The 24,578-nt window shown below is 39.7% G+C and overlaps 1 protein-coding gene across 2 annotated transcripts in view; it reads left to right on the forward strand.

The window, feature by feature from the left end:
• Positions 1–21,034, forward strand: part of LRRC2 (leucine rich repeat containing 2) — a 44,239-nt gene extending 23,205 nt beyond the window's left edge. For both annotated transcript variants that reach the window (XM_074345045.1, XM_074345046.1), the window contains exons 4-9: positions 2,013–2,169; positions 5,996–6,132; positions 7,325–7,470; positions 9,146–9,301; positions 16,772–16,908; positions 19,191–21,034. In XM_074345045.1, coding sequence (XP_074201146.1) covers positions 2,013–2,169; positions 5,996–6,132; positions 7,325–7,470; positions 9,146–9,301; positions 16,772–16,908; positions 19,191–19,240 — 783 coding nt within the window. In that variant the 3' untranslated portion in view covers positions 19,241–21,034. The remainder of the gene's footprint in view (positions 1–2,012; positions 2,170–5,995; positions 6,133–7,324; positions 7,471–9,145; positions 9,302–16,771; positions 16,909–19,190) is intronic.
• The last annotated feature ends 3,544 nt before the right edge of the window (positions 21,035–24,578 follow it).

A 24,578-nucleotide genomic window follows, 5' to 3' on the forward strand; every position in this document is an offset into this window, starting at 1 on the left:
TTTCCAGGCATGCCATGATTGAAAGCGATATGAGAGAAGTTAGTTACGAGGCACTCGATGTTGAAGCCTCAATAAAGAGAATGTTGTCATGACTGGGGGTCAGCTCCCTGATGTCCCCACTCATCATCTTGTCTCAGCTGCAGGAGGAAACCCTCTGGTCTGGTGTGGGTTGCATTCAGGTCTGGAGGTGCCAAGATGGGTTTGCCAGGCCTGGATGCTAGGCCCTGTCACCCGGGCCAGGCTTGGTTTAATGTTCTACTGTCACTGTCTTGACATTCTGAATAAGTTTTAGCAAGTGGCCTGCATTTTCATTTTGTACTAGTTCCTGAAGCTGTGTAGCCTGCCCTTACCCTAAGTGACCCATTTAAATGTCTGTGGGTTTCAGTTTTCGTCTTTTAAATGGGCCTGAATAATACCCACTCTGTCTTAAAGGGTACGTTTATGTGAAAGCATATTTAAGGTGAAAGCACTTTTGCAAGTTAAAATCTTAACCCACATATCCAATAGCAATGATCTTAAAGCCCATTACAGGTACTGGGTACTGAGCAAAGGGTCATTGTGGACTTTCTGGTTGCTGCCTCCACCCCACTGACCTCTCCCCTCTGCACTCCTGCCCCACTTGGCTAATGGTGCGCTGTGGTCAGCTCTGTGAAGTCAGGGGATACGCGTGTCCCTCATTGCACAGCACACCTTGCTTGCAGTGGGGGCTTGTAAACTCATGAGCTGAATTTCTTCAAGTGGACAAATAGCCCCCCTGAAGTCTTAAGCACTTCTCAGCACCTTTACAGTTTTATCCCAGAACACTTGAGCCAGGGGAGGCCCTGGATATGGCTGAGTTCCTCTCTGTCACTTCAGAAGTGAAGGACCAGGGAGGTGGTGTCCCTGGAAGATGGCAGAGCCTGGCCTGGTGTGTGGGTCTCCTCAGTGTCATTCTGGGCTCTTTCCCTGTTGTAGACTCATCAAAAACATTTGGAAATTTACTTTATTAACAAATACTAGATGTTGATCAAGTGTTTTTGTGTGGGGGAAGGGGAGGTAATTAGGTTTACTGATTTACTTTTAGAGGACGAGGTCCTGGGAATGGAACTCGACCTGGTATATGCTAAGCACGCGCTCTACTACTTGAGCCGTACCTTCCCCACATCAAGTATTTTTTTAAAAGCCACTAGTACAGAGGAAGGGAAATGCAGCACACATTTTAAAATCTAAGGGTATGGCCAGATGACTTTTTTTTTTTTTATTTCTTCTTCTTTTTTAATAGACTATTCTTTTAGAGCAGTTTCAGGTTCACAGCAGAATTGAGCAGAAAATACAGAGTTCACACATAGCCTTCCCCACCCACACATACATACTCGCCTACCCTCAACATCCCTAGTCGGTGTGGCATATTTGGCACAATTGATGAACCAACATGGACACATTATCATCAACCAAATCCATAGTTTACATTAGGGTTCACTCTTGATGTTGTACATTCTGTGGGTTTTGACAAATAGATAATGACATGTAGCCACCACTGTAATATCATATGGAATAATTTCATTGCCCTAAAAATCCCTTGTGCTCCAAATGACATTCTGGAAAAGGCATGGCTACAGAAACAATAAAAATACAGTGGTTTCCAGGGGTTTGGGGAGAGGAGGGAGGGAGGAATGAAAAGATGCAGATGGTGTTTTTAGAAGATGTTAAATTAGTATGTTGTAAATAAATAATACGTCATGGCTTTGGGTGGGAGCCTGGTTGTCAGCATTCACTCAGCATTTGATTTTAATACTGTCGTGAATTCACGGCCCTTTTGAACTTGGGCTGATCTGCTAGTTAATGACAACAGCATTGTCTTGCTTTGTTTGGAATGGCTGTAGAGCTGGCAGTTAAGGCTAATGCTGTCATGCACGCTCCCTCGCTTCTTGTTTTTGAAATAAATGCAGTTTTCCTTTGCTTTGTGCACGCTGCCTCTGAAATCCAACACACAGAGGGCCTAGTTCTGATCGGTGGAATCCATTCTGTTCCAGGAGCTCCCAGATTCCTTGAAGGAGCAGACACACCTGAAAGAATGGCACATAAGCAATACCCTGATTCAAATCATTCCTACATATATCGAGCTGTTTCAAGCCATGAGGATTCTGGATCTGCCAAAAAACCAAATCTCCCGTCTTCCAGCTGAAATTGGTATGTTCTTTAGCCGGAGGCTTCAGGCCCCTTGTCTGGGAAGCAGGTGACACTGGGAATGCTTCCTTCTCCCGCTGCCCCGGAAGTTGCTGGGCAGGGCTGTTCTGTGTGTTCCCAGAGCTTCAGGTTCACAGTGTCCCCTCTGGGTGGTGATGCCACAGTCTCACCTGCCTAACCTGGAACGTGCTGACATCTGCCAGGTGCTCAGAAACTAGAAGACTCATGAGGGAGTGATGCTCTGTTTAGCAACTTTTTCTCCTTTTGGTTTTAGAAATACAAACATGCAGTAGTATGTTTACTGTAAACATACGATACAGTATATTGCGTCCACATATTAGTTAGTTGATAAAGTCAGTTTAGCTTATGTTATTTTGATCAAAATTTTATTATTTTCAGTCATATTGTTGTTCAGCTGCTTCACTTTAAGTGACGACCACAGTGATCATTGTCACTGTTTCTTTCTCTTGGGTGTGAGAGGCAGAGGTCTTGGGGCTGCATGGAGCTCCACACTCACGATGCACACCCTCGGACCAGAAATGCACCATCCATCAGGACAGTGGTTCTTGTGCATGTCCTGCTGGGTGTGCAAAGACTACAAAGCCCAGACCACCTGTATACCCAGACTAGGATTAGGTGACGTCTCCCCCAGACGAGCAGCAGACTTGCTGACCACTTGTTATAGAGGAGTGGGTAACTCAGGTTCACTGTACTTTAGCTGCACCCCGTGTGGAGTGTTGTTTTTTTAAATATATTTTTGTTAAAGTATAGTCAGTTTACAATGTTGTATCAATTTTCGATGTACAGCACAATGCTTCAGTCGTACGTGAACATGCATATATGCACTTTCATATTCCTTCTCACCATAGGCTACCACAAAGTATTGAATGTACTTCCCTGTGCTGTACAGTATAAACGTGTTGTTTATCTGTTATATATATCAGGGTCTGCAAATCTTGAACTCCCAATTTACTCTTTCACCACCTGGGTAACCATGTTTGTTTTCTATGTCTGTGAGTCTGTTTCTGTTTTGTAAATAAGTTTGTCTTTTTTTAATTAAAGATTCCACATATAAGTGATATCATATGGTATTTTTCTTTCTCTTTCTGGCTTATTTCACTTAGAATGACATTCTCCAGGTCATTCCATGTTGCTGCAATGGCATTATTTTATTCTTTTTATGGCTGAGTAGTATTCTGTTGTATAAATATACACAGCTTCTTTATCCACTCATCTGTCGATGGACGTTTCCATGTCTTGGCTACTGCAGATAGTGCTGCTGTGCACCTTGGGGTGCGTGTAGCGTTTTGAGTTGAGGTTCCCTCCGCGTATATTCTCAGAAGTGGGATTGCTGGATCATATGGTAAGTCTATTTTTAGGTATTTTTGGGATCTCCATTCTGTTTTCTATAACAGATACACCAAACTGCATTCCCACCAGCAATGTGGGAGGGTTCCCTTTTGCCCACACCCCTTATCGTTCATGGACTTTGGAACGATGGCCAATCTGACTGGTGTGAGGTGATACCTCCTTGTTGTTTTGATTTGCGTTTCTCTGATAATTTGTGATATTGAGCATTTGTTCATGTGCCTTTTGGCCATTTGTATGTCTTCATTGGAGAAGTGCTTGTTTAAGTCCTCTGCCCCTTTTTGGATTGGGTTGTTTGTCTTTTGGTTATTAAGTTGTGTGAGCTGGCTACATACTTTGGAAATTAAGGCTTTGTTGGTCACATCATTTGCAACTATTTTCTCCCATTCTGTAGGTTGCTGTTTTGTGTTGCTCATGGTTTCCTTTGCTGTGTAAAACTTTGAGTTTAATTAGGTCCCATTTGTTTATTTTTGCTCCTATTTCCATTGCTTGGGTAGACTGTCCTAGGAGAACATTGCCAAGATTTGTGGCAGAGAATGTTCTGCCTGTGTTTTCTTCCGGGAAATTTATCATGGTGTGTCTTATATTTAAGTCTTTAATCCATTTTGAGTTTATTTTTATGTGTGGAGTGAGGGAGTATTCCAACTTCATTGATTTACATGCTGCTGTCCAGTTTTGCGAACACCACCTGCTGAAGAGACTGTCTTTTCTCCATTGTATATTCTTGCCTCCTTTGTGGAAGATCAATTGACCGTAGGTCTGTGGGTTGATTTCTGGGCTCTCTATTCTGTATTATTGATCCATATGTCTGTTTTTATGCCAGTATGATGCTGTTTTTATTAGGAGTGCCAAATTCTTAGCAGGATACTGAGAAAGGAAAAGTAGTGTTTATCAAAGGAGATCAGGCATGGTGAAATAAATGGCAAGAAGAGTGATTTGAATACAAACATAAATGATTTCTTTCTGTCTGTAAGTTGTTGAAATGTTATACTGGAGGCATATTTTCTAAAGTACTTTTTTTTTCCTTCTCGAGCTGAAAAATTGACTATCTCTTTGAGCTTACGAGGAGCTAGTATACACCTTTTTCTCGGGTTATCTCATTTTCTTTTGGCATCCCCTTATATAAACAAATTCAGATACACTTGATATAAATGTACTGGACCAAATGCCTCCATCCACCTGATTATGTAACACTTTAATAAATACATGTACTTTCCTGTATCTGAAAACTAGACTGCTTAGAATAGTCACACCATCTATGCCAACCTTCTACTTTGCTGCTTTAAACTGAAGAAGTGTTTTGTAATACAGTGTTTTACAGAATCTGGAGCTCCAGAGAGCATTAATTAGATCACATGCTCCCCAACCCTCCCCAGAAGAGAAATTTTTTTCTCATTTTGTATTACCCCGCTTTATCCATCAAGCTATTTTGATACCAGTAGCTGACAAAGGTTGCAGAGTGTACCAGGTAGGTAAGTTAGAGGGTCCACTGATTTCCACAGCATCACCATTATACTTGTTACAGTGAGATGAACAAAACTGACTCAGGAATGACCCTGCCTCCAATATGCTGTCTTTGTAAGTTTCCCTTTTTCACTTATAGAATGGCAGGGTATTTGTATTTCGAGTGCCTGCTCTCCAAAAGTAGACAATACTTCTGGTTTTCTAATTTTAAAAATTAGATTGAGTGTTAAAGTATTTAATGCCTTAGAACATGCGAGACAACGATTTTTAGAATATTAAAATATTTTGTCTTGTGCTGGTTGATTGTTGGGAACAGGTCGTGTGTTTATCAGGATGCAGTGTTTCTCCACCAATCCAGTTATTGTGTGATATTGTTAGTGCGTTCACTTCCTGCCTGTAAAAGGGACTTAGGCCTTTTTAAAGCATATTATTTAAGAAGCATGGCAGGTCATAATTAAATCAACGCAAATATGAAGTCATAGATAAATGAATTTTATGCAGTCTATAAAAAAACTACTTTGAGTCATTTATCTTGTAAGTAAAGTTTTGTGCCTATTTCAGTATCTAGCTCCATCCCATTAGAGTCCACTGATAGGCCACAGCTGGCCACCGTCCTTCCTAGGAACTGGACCACTTCAAAGCCATTGCCTGTCATTTCATTCATCATGATTTCAAGGGGATTTGCACTTTCTGGGTGCTGAGGCCTGACCCAATCTACATGGAGGCCATATCCCCTACAGTCACCTCACCTGTAGTTTGGTGAAGGGTTACACAGGTAAAGAAAGGAGAAAATGCTCTGATCACAGTCCAAAGTGCTCAGGATAAAAGATGAGCAGACTTTTAATGCAAAAGTGCTTAAAAGGGAAATGCAAAATTATTTTTAATGCCTTCCCTACCATCATTTATTACATCTATCTTATACATCTTTGTTTTGGTTTTTGTTCTTTAAAAATCTTAAAGGACCTGCACCATGGATATTAATTTTTTCTGCTGACAGGTTGTTTGAAGAACTTGAAGGAACTCAATGTGAGTTTCAACCGTCTGGAAAGCATTCCTCCAGAACTGGGAGACTGTGAAGACTTAGAGAAACTGGACTGTTCTGGAAATCTAGAATTAACCGAGCTCCCCTTTGAGGTAAGAAACATTTTTGCACTGTGATTTGCTTTTATGTGGTTTGTGACATGGAATGGTCTATAACATGGGGGAGAAGCTCTAAAAGATGAAATCCATTTTTATTTATATCACATTTTCCTGACATTTTAATCACCCTAAACCAGCTATTATAAAGTCTTTACAAATGATACTATACTGGTCCACAACCTGAATTTAAGTTCAGAAATGCTGTCGGAGGAAAACTAGGCAAAAAATCATAATAATGCCAGATATTTTTATTTAATGTCTGGGATGCCAGTTTTCTGCAATGCAGATTTTGATTTATTTATCCATAATGGTTAAATTGGAAACAGTTGAAATAAAGGGATAAAATTCAAAACATTCATATATTCATAGCAAAACTTAAGAGGTAACTAATACAGTCCTGCAGAGAGGAATTGAGAAGTCCATTAACTAAAAAATATTAATTATATTCAGTGGAGAAATGATTTTAAATCACTTTCTGATAAAATGGAGCAGATGGAAGTGAACAGTTTTTGCTGCCAAATAGAACTCAGCATGCTGCTTGTGCTTGAAGAGAGAAAGATCTCTCAAATCCTCCTGCTAATGAATCGGCTGAAAATAGTATCACTGGTGAGGCTCTGACAAGGCCTTGGCCACTGATTCTGTCTAGTCCTAGAAGGCATATTAATTCTCCATTTCTGAAAACTTCAGGGTGGGAGGAAGTGGCTGCTTCTATTCTTAGCACCGTGTCACCCCAGGAAATGCCGGGCGGTAGTCCCAGTGCAGGTGCACAGCCAGGGCTCACAATTCCCTGCACAAGCTGCTCAGTCCCCAGTCCTCCCCACTTTAGAAAGTGGCGCAGTAATCTCTCAGATGTTCAGGCTGGAAGTGGGACAACTCATCTTTGACCTTTTTATCCCTCACCCCACGTCCACTACGTAAGTCACTCCTGTTGGACAGATTAACCACTTACTTCTCGGTGTTACTGAACGTGGCAAATTGGAAACTTCACATTAGTTCTTACTACATAAAATTGCATTGCTTATTTATGAAAGTGTAAATGGCTTGAGGGCAGCCACTGTGTGCTATTGTGGCACCCCCAGTGTGCACCTGTAATGTTGATTGGATTTGCATGTGTTCATAGAAATGCCTTTGGGAAGAGACATTCCTATTAAAAAGTAATCCGAATATTTTTGTGATTCCTTTCTAGTTAAGTAATTTGAAGCAAGTTTCCTTCGTAGACATCTCAGTAAACAAGTTCTCCAGCGTCCCGATCTGTGTGCTGCGGATGTCTAATTTGCGGTGGTTGGACATCAGCAACAATAACCTGAACGATCTGCCGCAAGACATAGACAGGTAGCTGCTTGCACTCTGAAGGTGAAATACGTGAATCACTTACATTTTAAACAGGCACAGCACATGAATGCTCTCTGAAATCAACTGATGTTCTCGAGTTTCTTGTTTCTAGGAAATTAGTTTGGCTCTTTATAGAATAGTTTGCATCACACATACACATGTACAGTTGACCCCTGAACAACAAGGGGGTTGATCTGCATGTAATTTATTGTCGGCCTCCGTAGCTGGGGTTTCTCTGCGGATTCAAGCAACCACAGACTGATGCGGTACTGCAGTACGTACTATTGAAAAATAGCTGCGTGCATGTGGGCCTGCACAGTTTAAGCCTGTGTTGTTCAAAGGTCAACTATATATGTGTATGTGTATACATAAGTGTGTGTGTGTGTATTTATAAGCATTTGAACACATCTTTGTCGTCTTGGTGAACTTTACTTCAGTCCAACAGAATGGAACCATTAACTTTTTTTTTAAATTGAAATACAGTTTACAATAGTTTCTGTCCTACAGCACAATAGTTCAGTCATACATACATATACACACATCTATTCATTTTCATAATCGGTTACTACAAGGTATTGAATATATAGTTCCCTGTGCTATATTTAGTATAAACTTGCTGTTTATCTATTTTATGCATAGTAGTATATACAAATCTTGAACTCCCAATTTATCCCTTCCTCCCCAAAGGTAGAAAAGTAAATTCATTATGTATGGAATAGAAACATGTCATTTGTTACAGAATATCAGGATAGTTTTTATTAGTTTCATTTGTTGATTCGTTATACCTAACATTTTAAACAAAATTGATATAATTAGAAAACCTAAGCATATCCTCATAGCTATTTCTTGTTTAAAAAATAACTATACTCACTCATGTAAGAGTCATTCATTTCACCAGTATTACTGGGCTCCCACATGGCAGGCCCGGAGAGTGGTGGATGAAACAAACTCTCCAGCCTTCTGGAATCCACAGTCTTCTTAAGGTAGCATAAGTCAGCTGTCGAGATGCAGAAGCCAAAGATGGCTTGGTCCTGAGTGCATTCTCATATGATTGCTGTGGATGGATGCTTTCCAAGTTTATGAGACAAAGTGGGAATTGTTTTAGTTTGAAACACAAGGGGAACTTGGTGAAGCATTTGTGAGATCAGTCAAAATTCTACAAATGAATGAAAAAACTAGAGAGGGTCACTCTGGAAGACAGAGGAAGACCTTTGGAGCATATTGCTCCTTTTCTTTTCCCTCTGCAGGTTTATTCCTATTTTAAAGTTTGAAAATATGATGGGAGAATAACTGTTTTGAAGACATAACAAAAGAAATATGTTGCCAAAATTTGTCTATTCTCTAATTCTAATATGATTTCTTTCCCATGCCCCGTTAATCCTTGGGAATACAGTAGACACTTTGGTAGGGGTATGGGGACATGTTGATTTTGCTTCTGCTATACCTGTGTCTTCAGTTGGCAACTGAGTCAGCAAAACCTTAAAAGAAAACCCAAGTCATGTCATGGATGGTGGCATGGCTTTAAAATTACTTAAATAGTTTATTCTCATAATGATCACATATGAAAAATTAACTAGGTAAATTCTAGTAAGAAATCCTTATTTGTAATCCATTTTGGTTTTCTTAGCTGTGAGGCTGAATCCTTCTGTTCTAATCTCTTTTGCGTCTTCTTTAGGCTAGAGGAACTGGAGACCTTCCTCCTGTATAAGAACAAGATGACTTACCTTCCATATGCCCTGCTTAACCTAAAGAAGCTCACCCTGTTAGTTGTCAGCGGGGACCACTTGGTGGAGCTCCCAACGGCCCTCTGTGACTCATCCACACCTTTAAAGTGAGTAGACCAGGATCCCCAGTAGAGACCCTTTTGGACACAAAGTAAGAGTGAGAATCGCCTGGAGCCTTTCTCAGGAACCGTTTAGATCGTTCTCGTACTCTGAGAAGTTGTGGTGCTTTTTGAAGTTTTTGGCCAACGGCCTGGGGAGGTAAAGCTCAGAGGATTTCAGGGCAAATGCTGTCTGCTGGCTGAAGGCACGCAGTGCCAAGGCCGCCCTGGTCTGTCACTGGGCACTCACGTCACTGCTGGCCGGGGTAGATGGGTCAGTGGCTGCTGAATCCTCCCTCGGTGCCTCACCCTTCTTTGGATTTCCTTGAAAGAATCTGCAAACCACCAAGAACTATGAAAAATCATCCATACTAAGGTGATAGACTCCAATCTAAGGTAAGAAACTAAATAGACTTTCTTACCTCGGATGTGGAGTTGAAAAGCCCCAGCTCTTCCCTCGTCTGAGGCACGTCCCCTCAGCTCCCTGCTAGTACCATCCTGCCAGAATCTGGGGCTTTAGGGTTCCCCTATCACCTTCACCCAGAGACCATTTTGGCCCACCCCCAGCAGCTCAAAGCCTCCCAGGAACTTTCTCACGAGGCCACTCCTGTGAGAGCCACTTCCTCACTGTGTCTGGGGTCCCACCTGCCTTGAACACCAGTTGTTTATTTCCCTGGGACTCCCAGTTTTCACAGTAGCAAATGCTCACTGTTAGCATGAGTCTTCCTTATCTTCCAGTCTCTGCAATAAGATACATAGCAAACAGAAGTAAGGAGGTTAACTACTGCAAAGAAGAGACTAAAATCAGTCCTGTAGAAGCACAAGATTAAGACATCTGCTCCACCCTGCGCCTCTCGTCGGAATGGGCCATCCTCTGTCCTTGGCTGACTTAGGAATGCTGTCTAGATTAGAAGAGGCCCACTTCTCCATACCTAGACGGCATTCTGGAAAAGAAGGGGTAACAGAACTCACCCCTCAAACCCTTTCCAGATTCGGGCAGCTGGGAGCAGATGGAGCAGTCTCACATCCAGGGGGAGGAGGAGGACCTCTGATCAGGGTAAAACTGACTGTGCAGGTAACTACAGTTGTTTCAAATATACAACTGTAGGACTTGGAAATCTAGGAGAATCAGATGCTTTTTGAATTAATAACAGTTCAATAAAAAAAACTTTGCACTAAAAATTCAATAGCTTACTGATTTCTTAGGAATAACCTGTAGACAACAGTGGAAGACATCATGGCAGTAATGCTAATAACCAACAGTAAAAATATCTAGGAAAAACCCTGGAAGGAATGACTCTCTTATATGAAGGGAGCCGAGAAGTGTTCCAAAAGAATATCGAAGAGGGCTTACATTTTGGGAGGTACTTACTATCTTTTCTGGATAGAAAAACAGTCAAGAGGTGATTTCTTCCAAAAATTAGGCTGAAGTATAATGTGATTCCATAGCTCCGGTGGGATTCCTTTTTGGAAACTGAGGAACTGATTTGAAAATGTCTCTGAAAGGGAAGAAGGGCAGTGATAATTTTGGAAAACAAGAGTAATGCAACAGAATTTGCCTAGAATAAATGATGGGATATTAGGCAGAGATTTGCAGATACATTATTAGAAGAGGTGGTCTTGAAATTGACCTTAATACATGACACAGGAATTTTCATAAACCAGTGGGGAAATATTAATACAGCATGGTGGAAATTGGCCAGGTAGACAAAGATAAAGCCTTTCTTCATTCCCTTTCTTATGCTGTAAAGCTATATATCATAAATAGCACACAAAAAGAAATCTGGATTAAGCCACAAATTAAATACAGAAACTGTAAAAAGAGTATCAAATGCCATGGTATTGATGGGGAGGTTGACCGTGTACTTAACACCTATCCATCTTGAGGACCTCCCCCCCCTTAAAATGAGGGAGCAAAATTAAAAACATAAACCCATGATGACGGAGGAAACAGGGAAGGCCGTCACAGAATAGAGATCCCAATACGTTTCTGGGGAGATATGCAGCAGCCGAAACAGTGGTAGCTCATGGAAATAGGATGAAATAGGCCGAAGCTCAGAACAAACCAAGAAATGAGCCATCTGACCTAAAGGACTCTGAAGAAGCATGGTGGTCAGATTCCAGGTACAGGGAGGTGTGTAAACTTTGGTGCTAAAAACAGAAGGAATGAACGGAAAATCTGTTAGAAACAGGTGAGCCCCTGCCCTCCATGCTCCTCCTTGATTCCCTCGGGAGATCAGTCAGCACCAGCTGTCCAGCCCACGACCAGAAGTGTGATGTTTGCTCTAGGGTGGCCCTGAAGCAAAGATGCCAGCTTTTGTGTTCGGGTATTCCCCAGGGTGCTGGCCTGCTCCCTGAGAGGTTGCCCGTGGCAAGGCTGGCAGCTGGGCAAGCACTGCCTGCATCTCCAAGCCTTACCAGATAATTGTTGCAAAAATGTCTAAGTGCTGTGTATTGATTTGCACTTCTAGAATCAAGCTGTAGGCAAGATAGAAACATTAAATATAGTTACAGATCAGAATGCAAGTGTTTTTGACATTAATGTAAAAGTATAAAAACTCTAACCAAAGTGGGACTAGAGAGAGCATACTTAACATGACAAAAGCTATTTATGACAAACCTACAGCCAGCATAGTACTGAACGGTGACAAGCTGAAAGCCTTTCTGCTAAAATGTGGACCAAGACAAGGATGCCTGCTGTCATCACTTCTATTCAATATAGCATTGGAAGTCTTAGCCATTTAGACAAGAAAAAAATAAAAGGGATGCAAATTAGAAGGGAAGAGGTAAAGTTGTCATATGCTGATGACTTGGTACTGTGTATAGAAAACCCTAAAGGCTCCACACAAAAACTACTGGAGCTGATAAAAGAACTTGGCAAGGTATCAGGGTACAAGATTAACATACAGAAATCAGTTGCATTTCTTTACACTAACAGTGAAATATCAGAAAAGGAAAGTAAAGAAACAATCCCTTTTAAATTTGCATCCAAAAAAATAAAATACTTAGGAATAAATCTGACCAAGGAGGTGAAAGACTTACACATGGAGAACTACAAAACATTGACCAAGGATATTAAAGATGCCTTAAAGAAATGGAAAGATATCCTATGCTGTTAGATTGGAAGAATATTGTTAAACTGGCCATACTACACAAAGGAGTCTACAGATTTAATGTCATCCCTAACAAATTACCCAGGACACTAATTTACATTCCCACCAACAGTGTACAAGGGTTCCCTTTTCTCCACATCCTTGCCAATATTTGTTATTTGTGTTCTTTTTGATGATGGCCATTCTGACAGTTGTGAGATGATATCTCATTGTGATTTTGAGCAGGCATATCTCTGATACTGGTGATGTTGAGTAACTTTTCATGTTCCTGTGGGCCATCTGCATTTCCTCTTTTAGAAAAATGTCTGTTCAGTTCTTCTGCACATCTTTTAAGTGGGTTGGTGGGCTGTTTGCTTTTTAATTGAAGTACAGTTGATTTAAAATGTTGTGTTAGTTTCTGGGGTACAGCAGGGATAGACTTGGAGGGCATGATGCTAAGGGAAGTAAGTCAGACAAAGACAAATACTGGAAGATACCACTTACATGTGGAATCTAAAAAAAGTATAAACTAGTGAATATAACAGAAAAGAAAAGGAACTAGTGGTAACCAGTGGGAGACGGAAGCGGGGGCAAGGTGGGGGATTAAGAGGTACAGACTATCAGGTATAAACTAAGCTACAAGGAGGTACTGTACCACATGGGGGAATATAGGCAACGTTTTATAGTACCTATAAACCTTTCAAAATTGGGAATCATTATAGTGTATACCTGTAACATACCATACTGGACATCAACTGTACTACAATTAAAAAAATATGATACTGTAAAATAAATACATAAATAAAGTTAAAAACATGCTGGGTGGGAACATAGCCAGCTCCCCCCGCCCCCCCCCCCCCAAGTCAGCAGACTTCCTGAGCCACAGATACCTCTAGATACGGCACTACCCCCCAGAGGTCCAGGACCAAGCTTCACCTGGCAGTGGGCACGCACCCACTCCTCCTGCCAGGAAACCAGCAGAAGGTGCAGGTCCAGCCTTACCCACCAGGGGGCAGACACCAGAAATAAGAAAACAATCCCAAAGCCTGTGGAAGGAATCCACAAACACAGGCCTGAATCTACCCTGGGACTGGCTGGACCCTGGCCCTTGGGTGACAAGAGAGGAGTGTACTGCTGGGACAAATAGGACATCTCCCACAGAGGGCCACCTCTCCATGGTTGACAAACGGAACTAACCTACCTCAAAGTGCAAACAGAAGGATAGTTGACAGTGTGAGGCAAAGTAATCTCTCCCAGGCCAAGCAAGGCGCAAGACAAAAATCATAGAAGGAACAGAGGACAAGGAGATAGGCAGTTTATCCGAGAGAGTTTAGAATGATGGTGAAGATGTTCAGGGAACTCGAGAGGAGTACAGATGCACAGAGCGAAGGTTTCAGCAAAGAGTCAGAAAATATCAACAGTGCCCAAACATAACCCTCCCAGACTTCAGACAATACTACAGAGCTACAGTAATCACAGCAGCACGGTACTGGTACAAAAACAGACATATAGACCACTGGAACAGAATGGAGAGCCTAGAAATAAACCCACAAACTTTTGGTCAATTAATCTTTGACAATGGAGCAAAGACAGTCTCTTTAGCAAGTCGTGTTGGGATAGCTGGACAGCTGCATGTAAATCAGTGAAGTTAGAATACTCCCTCACTCCATACACAAACATAAACTCAAAATGGCTTAAAGACTTAAACATAAGACAGGACACTATAAACCTCTTAGAAGAAAACATAGGCAAAATATTATCCGACATAATTCTCAGCAATGTTCTCCTAGGGCAGTCTACCCAAGCAGTAGAAGTAACAGCAAAAACAAACAAATGGGACCTAATTAAACTTGCAGGCTTTTGCACAGCAAAGGAAACCATAAGCAAAACAAAAAGACAACCTGCGGAATGGGAGAAAATATTTGCAAAACATGAGACCGGCAAGGGCTTAATTTCCTGAATATATCACCAGCTCATACAACTTAATAAAGAAACAAACCACCCAATCCAAAAATGGACAGGAGACCTAAACAAGCAATTCTCCAGTGAAGACATACAGAGGGCTGATAGGCACATGAAAAAATGCTCAGTACCATGTTTATTATCAGAGAAATGCAAATCAAAACTACAATGAGGTATCATCTCAGCATCAGTCAGAATGGCCATCATTCAAAAGTCCACAAAGGATAAATGCTGGAGAGGGTGTGGAGAAAAGGGAACCCTCCTTCCTACACTGCTGGTGGGAATGTAGTTGTGATGCAGCCATTGTGGAAAAACAGTATGGAGATTCCTCAAAAGACTGAAAACGGACTTACCCTGTGATCCAGCAATCCCACTCCTGGGCATATATCCAGAGGGAACCTTAATTAAAAAACCTACCTGCTCCTCAATGTTCGTAGCAGTAGTAGTTACAATAGCCAAGACATGGAAACAACCTAAATGTCCATCAAGAGCTGACTGGATATGGAAGCTGTGGTTTATTTATACAATGGAATACTGCTCAGTCATAAAAAAGAATAAATTAATGCCACTTGCAGCAACATGGATGGGCCTGGATATTGTCATTCTAAGTGAAGTAAGCCAGAAAGGGAAAGATATATAAAGTGATATATGTGATATCACTTATATGTGGAATCTAAAAAAGAAAAAAAAAGCAAACAAACTGATCTACAAAACAGAAACAGATTCAGAGACAGAAAATAAACATGATTACTAGGGACAGGGGTAAGGAGGTGGGAGGGATAAATTGGGAGTTTGAGATTTGCAGATATTACTATATGTGTGTGTGTGTGTGTGTGTGTATGTGTATATATATAGATAGATAAACAACAAGTGTATACTGTATAACCCAGGGAACCATATTCTACAGCTTCTGGTAACCTTCGGTGAAAAAGAATATGAAAATGAATATATAAATGTTCCAATATGACTAAAGCATTGTGCTATACACCAGAAATTGACACATTGTAAACTGACTATATACTTCAATAAAAAATTTATATATGTACTAGAATAAAATCTACAGCAATAAAAAGTCCACAATTTATGTGATGTGCTCTGAAGTGCATCAAAAAATTAGATGGCTTGATGGGTGGATAGAGGGATGGTTATGTGGTAAAGCAAGTGCAGTAAAGTGTTAAATGTGGAACCCAGGCAGTGGGTACAGGGGTGTTCACTTTAAAAAAAATTTCAACTTCCCTGAATTTTGAAAACTTTCCAAATAAAATGTTTAAAAAGTAAAGTATAGATAAAAATTGGGAGGAGGAAGGGTTAGGGAGGTAGCAGGAGTTGAAAATCAGGGGAGGAGGACTTCCACTTGATTGAACAACATTAAAGTATTTGTCCTGTGACAAAGGATATTTCAAATAGATTAAGTAAAAATGGTGATTGACCTATGAAAGAGATTTCTCTGGGTGGAAGAGGATGCAAAGGGGTAGGGCGAGAGACTGCTGCTTTACATAAATATCATTGCTCTGTTCAAATTTTAGGATATGGACAGTGATTGATTTAAAAAAAAGTTGAAGAATGATTAAATAAGTATTTCTTATTTTTGGATAGGAAGGGCAATAAAAATTCAATTAAATAAATTGCAAAGGAAAAGTTGAGTGGGTCTATCTATATAAGAATTAAAACATTTTTGCTTTCCCCATTTTTAGACGTGAAATACAGCTAAGATGAAAATGAACTGGGAAATACACATACTAAATTCTGAGATACGTGGCTCATATCATTTATATGTATATGATGTCTCTTCTACAAACCGGAGAGAACAACTCCAACACCCCAAGACTGAGTAGGGCCTAAAATTGCAACCAAAGACTATTTGAAAGATTTCCTGTTTTAAATTGAAAAATTTGTATAATTTTTCACATCAAGAGGTCTTTTAAAATTATAAAGAAATGAGATCAAGTGCCATTTTGGCTTCTCTCCTTTAGCTTCCTTTTTTTTTTTTTTTTTTTTTTAACAGGAGTAGTGCATCTTTTAAATACCTCTTTGGTGGGGATTTTATCTGAGCCCTTTTCAATGTAGCCACATCATTTTAGAGTTTGAGATCACCAGTTGGGAGTACTGTCAAACACAGTAAGACAGCATACGTGACAGGGAGACTATGGGCTGCTCTCTGCCCTCTGCCCGTGGCTACGTTGCCCTCGTTTCCCCATCAAACCTCTACATAGTCTGTGCCATAAACTGCCTCCATCATCTTGTTGGAGTACTGTGTGGTGGAATTCCACTGGTGACACGAATGTTACGCGGTTGGCTGTGTCTTTCAAGAATAAGTGAGAACTTGAGATTTACTGCCACAAATGTTGACTTCTTCTGAGAGGAATTTCACAAGGTTACAAAGGCACAGGTGAAAATATGACATTTTCCATACTCTCTTGAATAGATTTGTAAGCCTTATGGACAATCCCATTGAGAATACCCAGTGTCAAGATGGTGATGATATGATAGAAAGTGAACGAGATCGCCAGCATTTTGATAAAGAATTTATGAAAGCCTATCTTGAAGATCTTAAAGAAAGAGGTAGGTTACTCATTTAAAATTATTTAAAACGAATATATAGAAATCCATGTACTCATGTAATACATTTATATGTCAAATTGATAAAAGATTAATTGGTTAGGGGTAGGCTACTTTGGTTTTTTTTGGTAAATGGAAAAGTAAAGCTTCCTTAAAATAATCAAAATTTCCTAGTGCGCTAGAATGCTTACCACATCATTGACTATGTGACAGAGAGGCTGGAAAACATAACACTTAAAATGTGAGGGTTACACTACTAACTTTACATGGGTTTTTGACAAAATGATATTGATAAAATAGTATTCTAGTTAATGGGGAAAGATTCCATCTCAAAATCCATTTTAGAAAAAGTAAACTCTTGTATAATCAAGCTACATCTACATAAAAACCACAAAAGGGAAACCAGGATGGCAGATTAGTAAACAGATCATGTGGCTTTGGTTTCCCCAAGGGTGGTGATGATGATACAGAGAAACAGGGCAGTCACAGGACCTCAGGAAAGGATGAAAGCCCCCCCCCCCCCAGTGCCTATTTCCAAAGTGCTCCTGAAGCCTTTGAGCCCCTTCCTGTGAGACACAGGAAAAAATGAAAATTAGTCTTTGTTCTTCTAATCCCACATCTCTTTTCTGGGTGTGGATGCTTGCGAGTTAGTCCTTAATTTTTCAGTTCTCTTTTGTTGATAATGCTGGGGGTAGACCTGAAAGAAAGATGTCCTGCATGTGGATTTAGGGAGGAGGGAGCCCTGACTCCCATGACTTTGAAGGTAAGCTCCTGGGGGCAGATTCCCTCAGTCTCCCTCAGAAAATATCACACAGGTGACCTTGCTCCTTCCTCGTCGGTAGATGTCTGAAGATGATTCGTCACCTTCAGGTATTCAGATGTCTCAGGATGTTAATGAGAAATACCATTCATTGGCAAATTTTTTTCCATTAAATGAAGTTTCTATACAGTTACCTAATCTGTTTGGCCATCCCTAATCTTGAATGCTGAAATATCATGAAATAAATTAGAAATTCCAAAACTGAAATAGCACAACTATTTGCCAAAATTTATCTTTGGGTTGTAAAGTTTCTTCTGTGAAAAACTTTATTGTATTGTATTCATTGCTTATTTATATTTTAGTGCTATTAAATAAGATTGAAGAATGAATTAGAAATTGACATTGTAAACTGACTACAATAAAAAATATATATATTAAAAAACAAATTAGAGAAAATAGATATTAAGCTTTGGATCTGTGTGGCTAACAGTAAAATAATTTGCTTTTAAAAGTTAATTTTAGTCATGACAGATTTTCAGTTTATTCACTTATTTCTAAATTAACTATAATCTATCCTTCATGTATTTATATCAGGTTGAACCAAATGATCTTGCCAATATTCAGCTGGTTTGGACCTATAAAAATGATGATTTCTTAATAGTTCAATCTATATATGTGGTCAGCCATATGCTTTTAATTATTTGTTTTTCCTTTTTCTTTGTTTTGGTGTCTTTCCTCTTTTCTCTCCTTCCCCATCAGACTAATGTCTGAGTTAAAATCAGACTAATCTCTATAAGGAACAAAAGTAGACTTAGGGAGTCCACATGGACTTCCAACCGTGTGAGATTCGAGAATGATGGCAAAGTGAAGCCCCTCACTATTCCTCACACTATAAATCAATGTAAGAATCAGCTACAGACCCTACCCTCAGAGTTTTTGAGTCATCAGCTCTGGGGCTGGAGAATGTTCATTTCTAACAAGTTTCTAGGTGATACTGATGCCTGAGAAACACATCTTGAGAACCATTGGTATAGACCATCCTTTGACACATTGTATATGTCGAGAGAGGGAGGGAGAGGGGGAGAAAGAGAAGCCAGTGGGAAGAGCAAGACCGATAAAAAGGATTATTTCCTAAGCTTCTGCTTGGTTTAGGGATAGCTCAAAGTTCTCTTATAAACCATATTCCCTTTTACCTGGTATCCACAGTGCCCAGTCCTTGGCCATCTATTTCTTTTTTATCAACTTCTATTATTTTAGGGTCATAGAGTTTCCAAGATGCTGATGTAGCTGTGTTAGTTAGCTGAGAAGATTGCAAAAGAATTGAGTTAATAATTGTGTATTTTTCTTAGATTCAGATCTCTCTAAAGCATGACTACACCTGACTTGATGATAAATACATTTATCTCTATAATTGAAGTATATAAAATGGCATAATTTTGATAGGCTGTGACATAGCCAGAGCATGTAGTTATATCTCATAACAAAATAAGGCAATGGTTGAGTATGTTTTTCCCTTTTGTTACAGAATCTGTTCCCAGCTATACCACCAAAGTATCTTTCAGCCTTCAGCTTTGATACCATCCAGCAGAAGACTACAGAATCTTCCTACCCTGTGAGGCTATAAATCTTCATGTTGTGGGTCATGTCGTAGAGGAATAATAGCTTGTGCTTAAGGGCAAAGTCTAGAAACCACGGTCATAGTTAGGAAAAATGATTTTCAAATTTCAAACATGTGAATACCTCTTTCTGTTAACTGGAGAATTGATAAATGGGTTTGTATATTGATATTTAAAAGTTTATTTGCATACACCTGTTTCTAAATAATATACATTTAATATTTTAGAAAATGTGTTATTTTTTAAAAGTATCACTTAAAGACCAAATTTTGAAGTTGATTGCATTGTTTTCAGGAATCCAAGGAAAAAGGGGTTGTGAAAAGAATATTGATATTGGACTAGTCAGATGAGAGTTTATTTATTTTTAAAGAGTTTAATACATTTCTGTCTTTTAACTGAGAACAGCTTTCTTTGGGTTTGTTATACAAATTGCTATTTTCATATATTTTAAGTTATATTTTACAAGGGAGGCGCTCAGGAAAGACTTTTAGGTATATAATCTGGGCCTTGAAGGTAGAAAGAAGGGCTGGATTATCTACCCAGGCACTGGGCTCAGATGGTGCGCCGGTGGCCTGAGCAGAGGAGGTGTGGGCCTAGCTGGTCATGGGTAGCCTTGTGTGCCCTGTGTGGACGGTCAGCCTGCCTTGAGTGGGCACCATGGGCTCCCCTGAAAGGAAGGAGCAGAGGTGGTGCTGCTAGGGACCCATCCTCCAAGGAGGCCGGATAAGGTAGCAGGAGTGACTAGTCCACACTGATGTGGAGTCCCTAGCAAGGCTTCCCTGCACGTACCACAGGAGAACTCTGCCCCTGGCCAAGATGCTGCGGCCCAGAGGGAGCTCATGAGACTGGCTTTACGTTAGTAAAGAAGGGATTTATTACAGGACTTTGGACTTTTCCATTGTGTTGTATGATTCGGAGAAATTGTACAAATACCTATTTTTATACTGTTATCTGGGGCTAAAAATAAACAAGATTGCCAATCTGTTAAGGTTTGTTTAAACAAGTAGCTTTTGTGATTAAGAAGGAAGAAAAAAACATATATTCACATAGTTATAGATGAGTCAGCTCCTGTATGGTTCAGCCCAGTGCTGTCCAGTAGAACTTCCTACAGTGATAGAAATTTTCCACATCTATGCTGTCCAATTTAGTAATCACCAGATGTGTGTGCTTCTTGAGCAATGTCTGGTATGACTGAAGAATTTTTAGTTACATTTAAGTTTAAGTAGCCAAAGGTAGCTTTCATATTGGACAGCGCAGGTCTAGCCAGTTGGGTTTTTTTGGAAGTTAATCTGTGCTAGAAATGAAGGGTAATTTTTGTTTGATGTTTATTTTCTTATCTGAAGAACTAGCCTACCCCAAGAGGGGTTAATACTGACAACCAATAATTTGCCTTGATTGGCTTAATCATAATTCTAAATAGTTTATCCTTAACAGGCATAAAATAAGCAGAACATTTTAAAACATGATAATGCTTCAGTAGAGCACTGCTTCAACTTAACCTACTTTTCAGAGTTTGTTTTTAAGAGATGAAAAGAGTAGGAAAACGAGAAATCACTTTAATTGAACCTCAGTTGTATTTTTCTTTTTAACACATTAAAAATATTTAAATTTAGTTATACAGCTTGAATGAATTTGGAATTTTATTTCATGCCAAATGGAAATATCTGAAAAGGGGGGAAATAAGGGCTTCCACATAAATTGACTGTCAATAAGTTATGTAAAATTTCAATAAAACCAATCTTTTGTGCAAAAACCTTGCCTGTTATGTAAGAATGAATGAAAAAGTAACTACATTGATGTGTAATGGTTTCATGTTACATAATACCCATAAACAAATATACTGTTTAAATATGAGGCTTGTAGAAATACTATTAAAATTTTTTAAAAATGTTTTTTATTTTATTTTTAGGAAGGTAGTTAGGTTTATTTATTTATATATATTTTAACGGAGGTACTGGAGGTTGAACCAAAGGACCTTGTACATGCTAAGCAGGCATTCTACCTCTGAGCTATATCCTCCCCCCTACCATTCATATAAATACAACAATGCAGAAAGATTCTAAGGTAGAATAAACACCTTAGTACAAATAATAAGAGATATGAAAATCTCAAAGCTATGTATGGACTGAGTCAATTTGAATGAAAGAAGGAAATATAATTCTTAGATAAGAAAAAGAACAAACAAAACCTAAAGTTACCAGAAGGAAAGAAATAATAAAGATCAGGGAGGAAATAAAATAGACATTCAAAAATCTACAGAAAAAATAAAACCAAGAGCTAGTTGTCTGAAGAAGGAAACAGTATCAGCAAACCTCTGGCTAGGCTCATTAATAAGAAAAGAGAGGTGACTCAAATGAACAAAATAAGAAATGAAAGAGGAGAAATTACAACCAATATCACAAAATACAAAAAAAAAAAAAAATAGGATGCTGTGAACAATTTATATGCCAACAAATTGGACAACCTAGAAAATAACTAGGTTTCTAGAAATAAATAGCCCATCAAAAGTGAATCAAGAAGAAATGGGTGAACAGACCAGATCACTAGATGTGAAATAGAATCTGTAATTTTAAAACCTCCCTGCAAACAAAAGTGCAGATGTCTGCCCTGGGGTTTTCTACCAGACATACAAAGAAAAATTTATACGGACTTTTCTCAAACTCTTCCAAAAGATTGAAAAGGAGGGAACACTCCCAAACTCATTCTATGAAGCCATCACCCTAATACCAAAACCAGACAAAGACACTACCAAAGAAGATTATAGGCCAGTATCTTTGATGAATATATATACAAAAAATTCTCAACAAAGTATTAGCAAACTGAATCCAACAACACATAAAGATCATCCACTATGATCAAGTCAGATTCATCCCAAAGTTACAAGGATGGTTAAACATATGCAAATCAATGGCATACACCACAACAACAAAAGGACAAAAGCCACATGATCATCTCAATAGATGCAGAAAAGGCATTTGATAAAATTCAACATCTATTCATGATGAAAATTTACTAAAGTGGGTATAAAGGGAAAATATCTCAATATAATAAAAGCTATTTATAACAAACAGCCAATATAATCCTCAATAGTGTAAAACTGAAAACCTTCCCACTAAAATCTGGAGCAAGACAAGGATGCTCTTTCTCACCACTTCAGTTCAATCTAATATTGGAAGTCCTAGTCATAGCAATCAGACAGTTTTTAAAAACGGATCCACATCGGAAGGGAAAGGTAAAATTGTCACTATATGTGGATGACATGATACTCTATATAGAAAACCTTAAAGATTACTCCATGTAAAAAATTACTAGAGCTGATAAATGAATTCAGCAAGTAAGAGGATACAAGATTAACATACAGAAACAAATGTCAGAAAACAATCCCTTTTAAAATCACATCAAAAATAAAAAATAGAATACTTAGGAGTAAATCTGACCAAAGAGGTCAAACACTTACACTCTGAGAACTTTTTAAAACATTGATAAATGAAATTGAAGATGATTTAAAGAAATGAAAAGATACCCCATGATCTTGGAGAGTTCTGGTCAAGATGGCAGAGTGGTAGGAGCACGAGCTTGCCTCTCCTCGAGACTACAGTGAAACCACAATTGAATGCTAAACAACCATTCAAAAAAGACGCACCTAGCGAAAAAGATCTGTAACTGAAAACAAAGAGGGAACCACAGCAGGATGGTAGGAGGGGTACGCTCATGATACAGTTGGACCCCACACCCCTCAGGTGGGTGACCCACAAGCTGAAGATTTGTTAAGTCCCAGGTGCCCTCCCACAGGAGTGAGAGATCTAAGCCCTACATCAGGCTCCCCAGCTCAGGTCCTGGCATTGGGGAGAGGAGACCCCAGGACATCTGGTTTTGAAGGCCAGTGGGGCTTAACTCCATGGGACTGGGAGAAACAGACTCCATTCACTTGAGAAGCTTACACGGAAACTCACATGCACCACGTCCAAGGGCAGAGGCAGCGATTTCATAGCAACCTGGGCCAGACCTGCCTGCTGGGTTTGGGGGGTCTCCTGGGGATGTGGGGGGTGGCTGTGGCTCACTCTGGGGACATAAAAGCTGGTGGCGGACATTCTGGGAGTGTTAATCTACATGAGCTTTCCTGGAAGCTGACATCTTGATTGGATCATTAGCACCAAGACAGCCCCACCCAACAGCCTGCAGGGAAGCCTGAGGCCAAACAATGTACAGGATAGGAATACAGCCACACCCATCATCAGACTTCCTAAGCCACAAAGGCCTCTAGACACAGCCCTACCCACCAGAGGTCCAGGACCAAGCTTCACCCAGCAGTGGGCAGGCACTGGCTCCTCCTGCCAGGAAACCTGCATAAGCCTCTAGTCCAGCCTCATCTACCAGGGGCAGATACTAGAAATAAGAAAACAATAATCCTAAAGCCTGCAGAAGGAATCCAAAACACACAGGAAGATAGACAATATAAGCAAAGGAATATCTCCCAGGCCAAGGAACAAGATAAAATCCCAGAAGAAATAAGTGATGGGATAGGCAATTTATGCAAGAAAGAGTTTAGAATAATGATGGCAAAGATGTTCAGAGAACTCAAGAGGAGTATAGATGCACAGAGTGAAGTTTTTAGCAAAGAGTTGGAAAATATAAAGCATACCCAGGGTTGAAGAATAAAATCACTGAAATGAACAATACACTAGAAGGAACCAAGAATAGGCTAAATGAGGCAGAAGAATGATCAGTGAGCTAGAAGACAGATTAGTGGACATCACTACTTCAGAACAGAAAAAAGAAAAAGGAATGAGGATAGTTTAAAAGAACTCTGGGACAACATGAAGCACCCTAATATTCGCATTATAGGGGTCCCAGAAAGAGAAGAGAGAGAGAAAGGATCTGAGAAAAATTTTGGAGAGATAATAACTGAAAACTCCCCCAACATGGGAAATGAAACAGTCACCCAAGTCCTGGAAGTGTAGAGAGTACCACACAGAATCAACCCAAAGAGGAACACACCAAAGCACATAGTCATCAAATTGGCAACAATTAAAGATAAGGAGAAAATACTAAAATTATCAAGAGAAAAGCAACAAATAACATACACGGGAACACCCATAACGTTAGCTGATTTTTCAGCAGAAATTCTTCAGGCCAGAAGGGAGTGGCATGATATATATATTTAAAATGATGCAAGGGGGAAACTTACAACCGAGAATACTCTATCCAGCAAGGCTCTCATTCAGACTTGATGGAGAAATCAAAAGCTTCACAGATAAAAGCTAAAAGACTTCAGCACGACCAAACCAGCTTTACAA

This window comes from Camelus bactrianus, chromosome 17 (genome assembly GCF_048773025.1).
Source record: "Camelus bactrianus isolate YW-2024 breed Bactrian camel chromosome 17, ASM4877302v1, whole genome shotgun sequence".
Lineage (NCBI taxonomy): Eukaryota > Metazoa > Chordata > Mammalia > Artiodactyla > Camelidae > Camelus > Camelus bactrianus.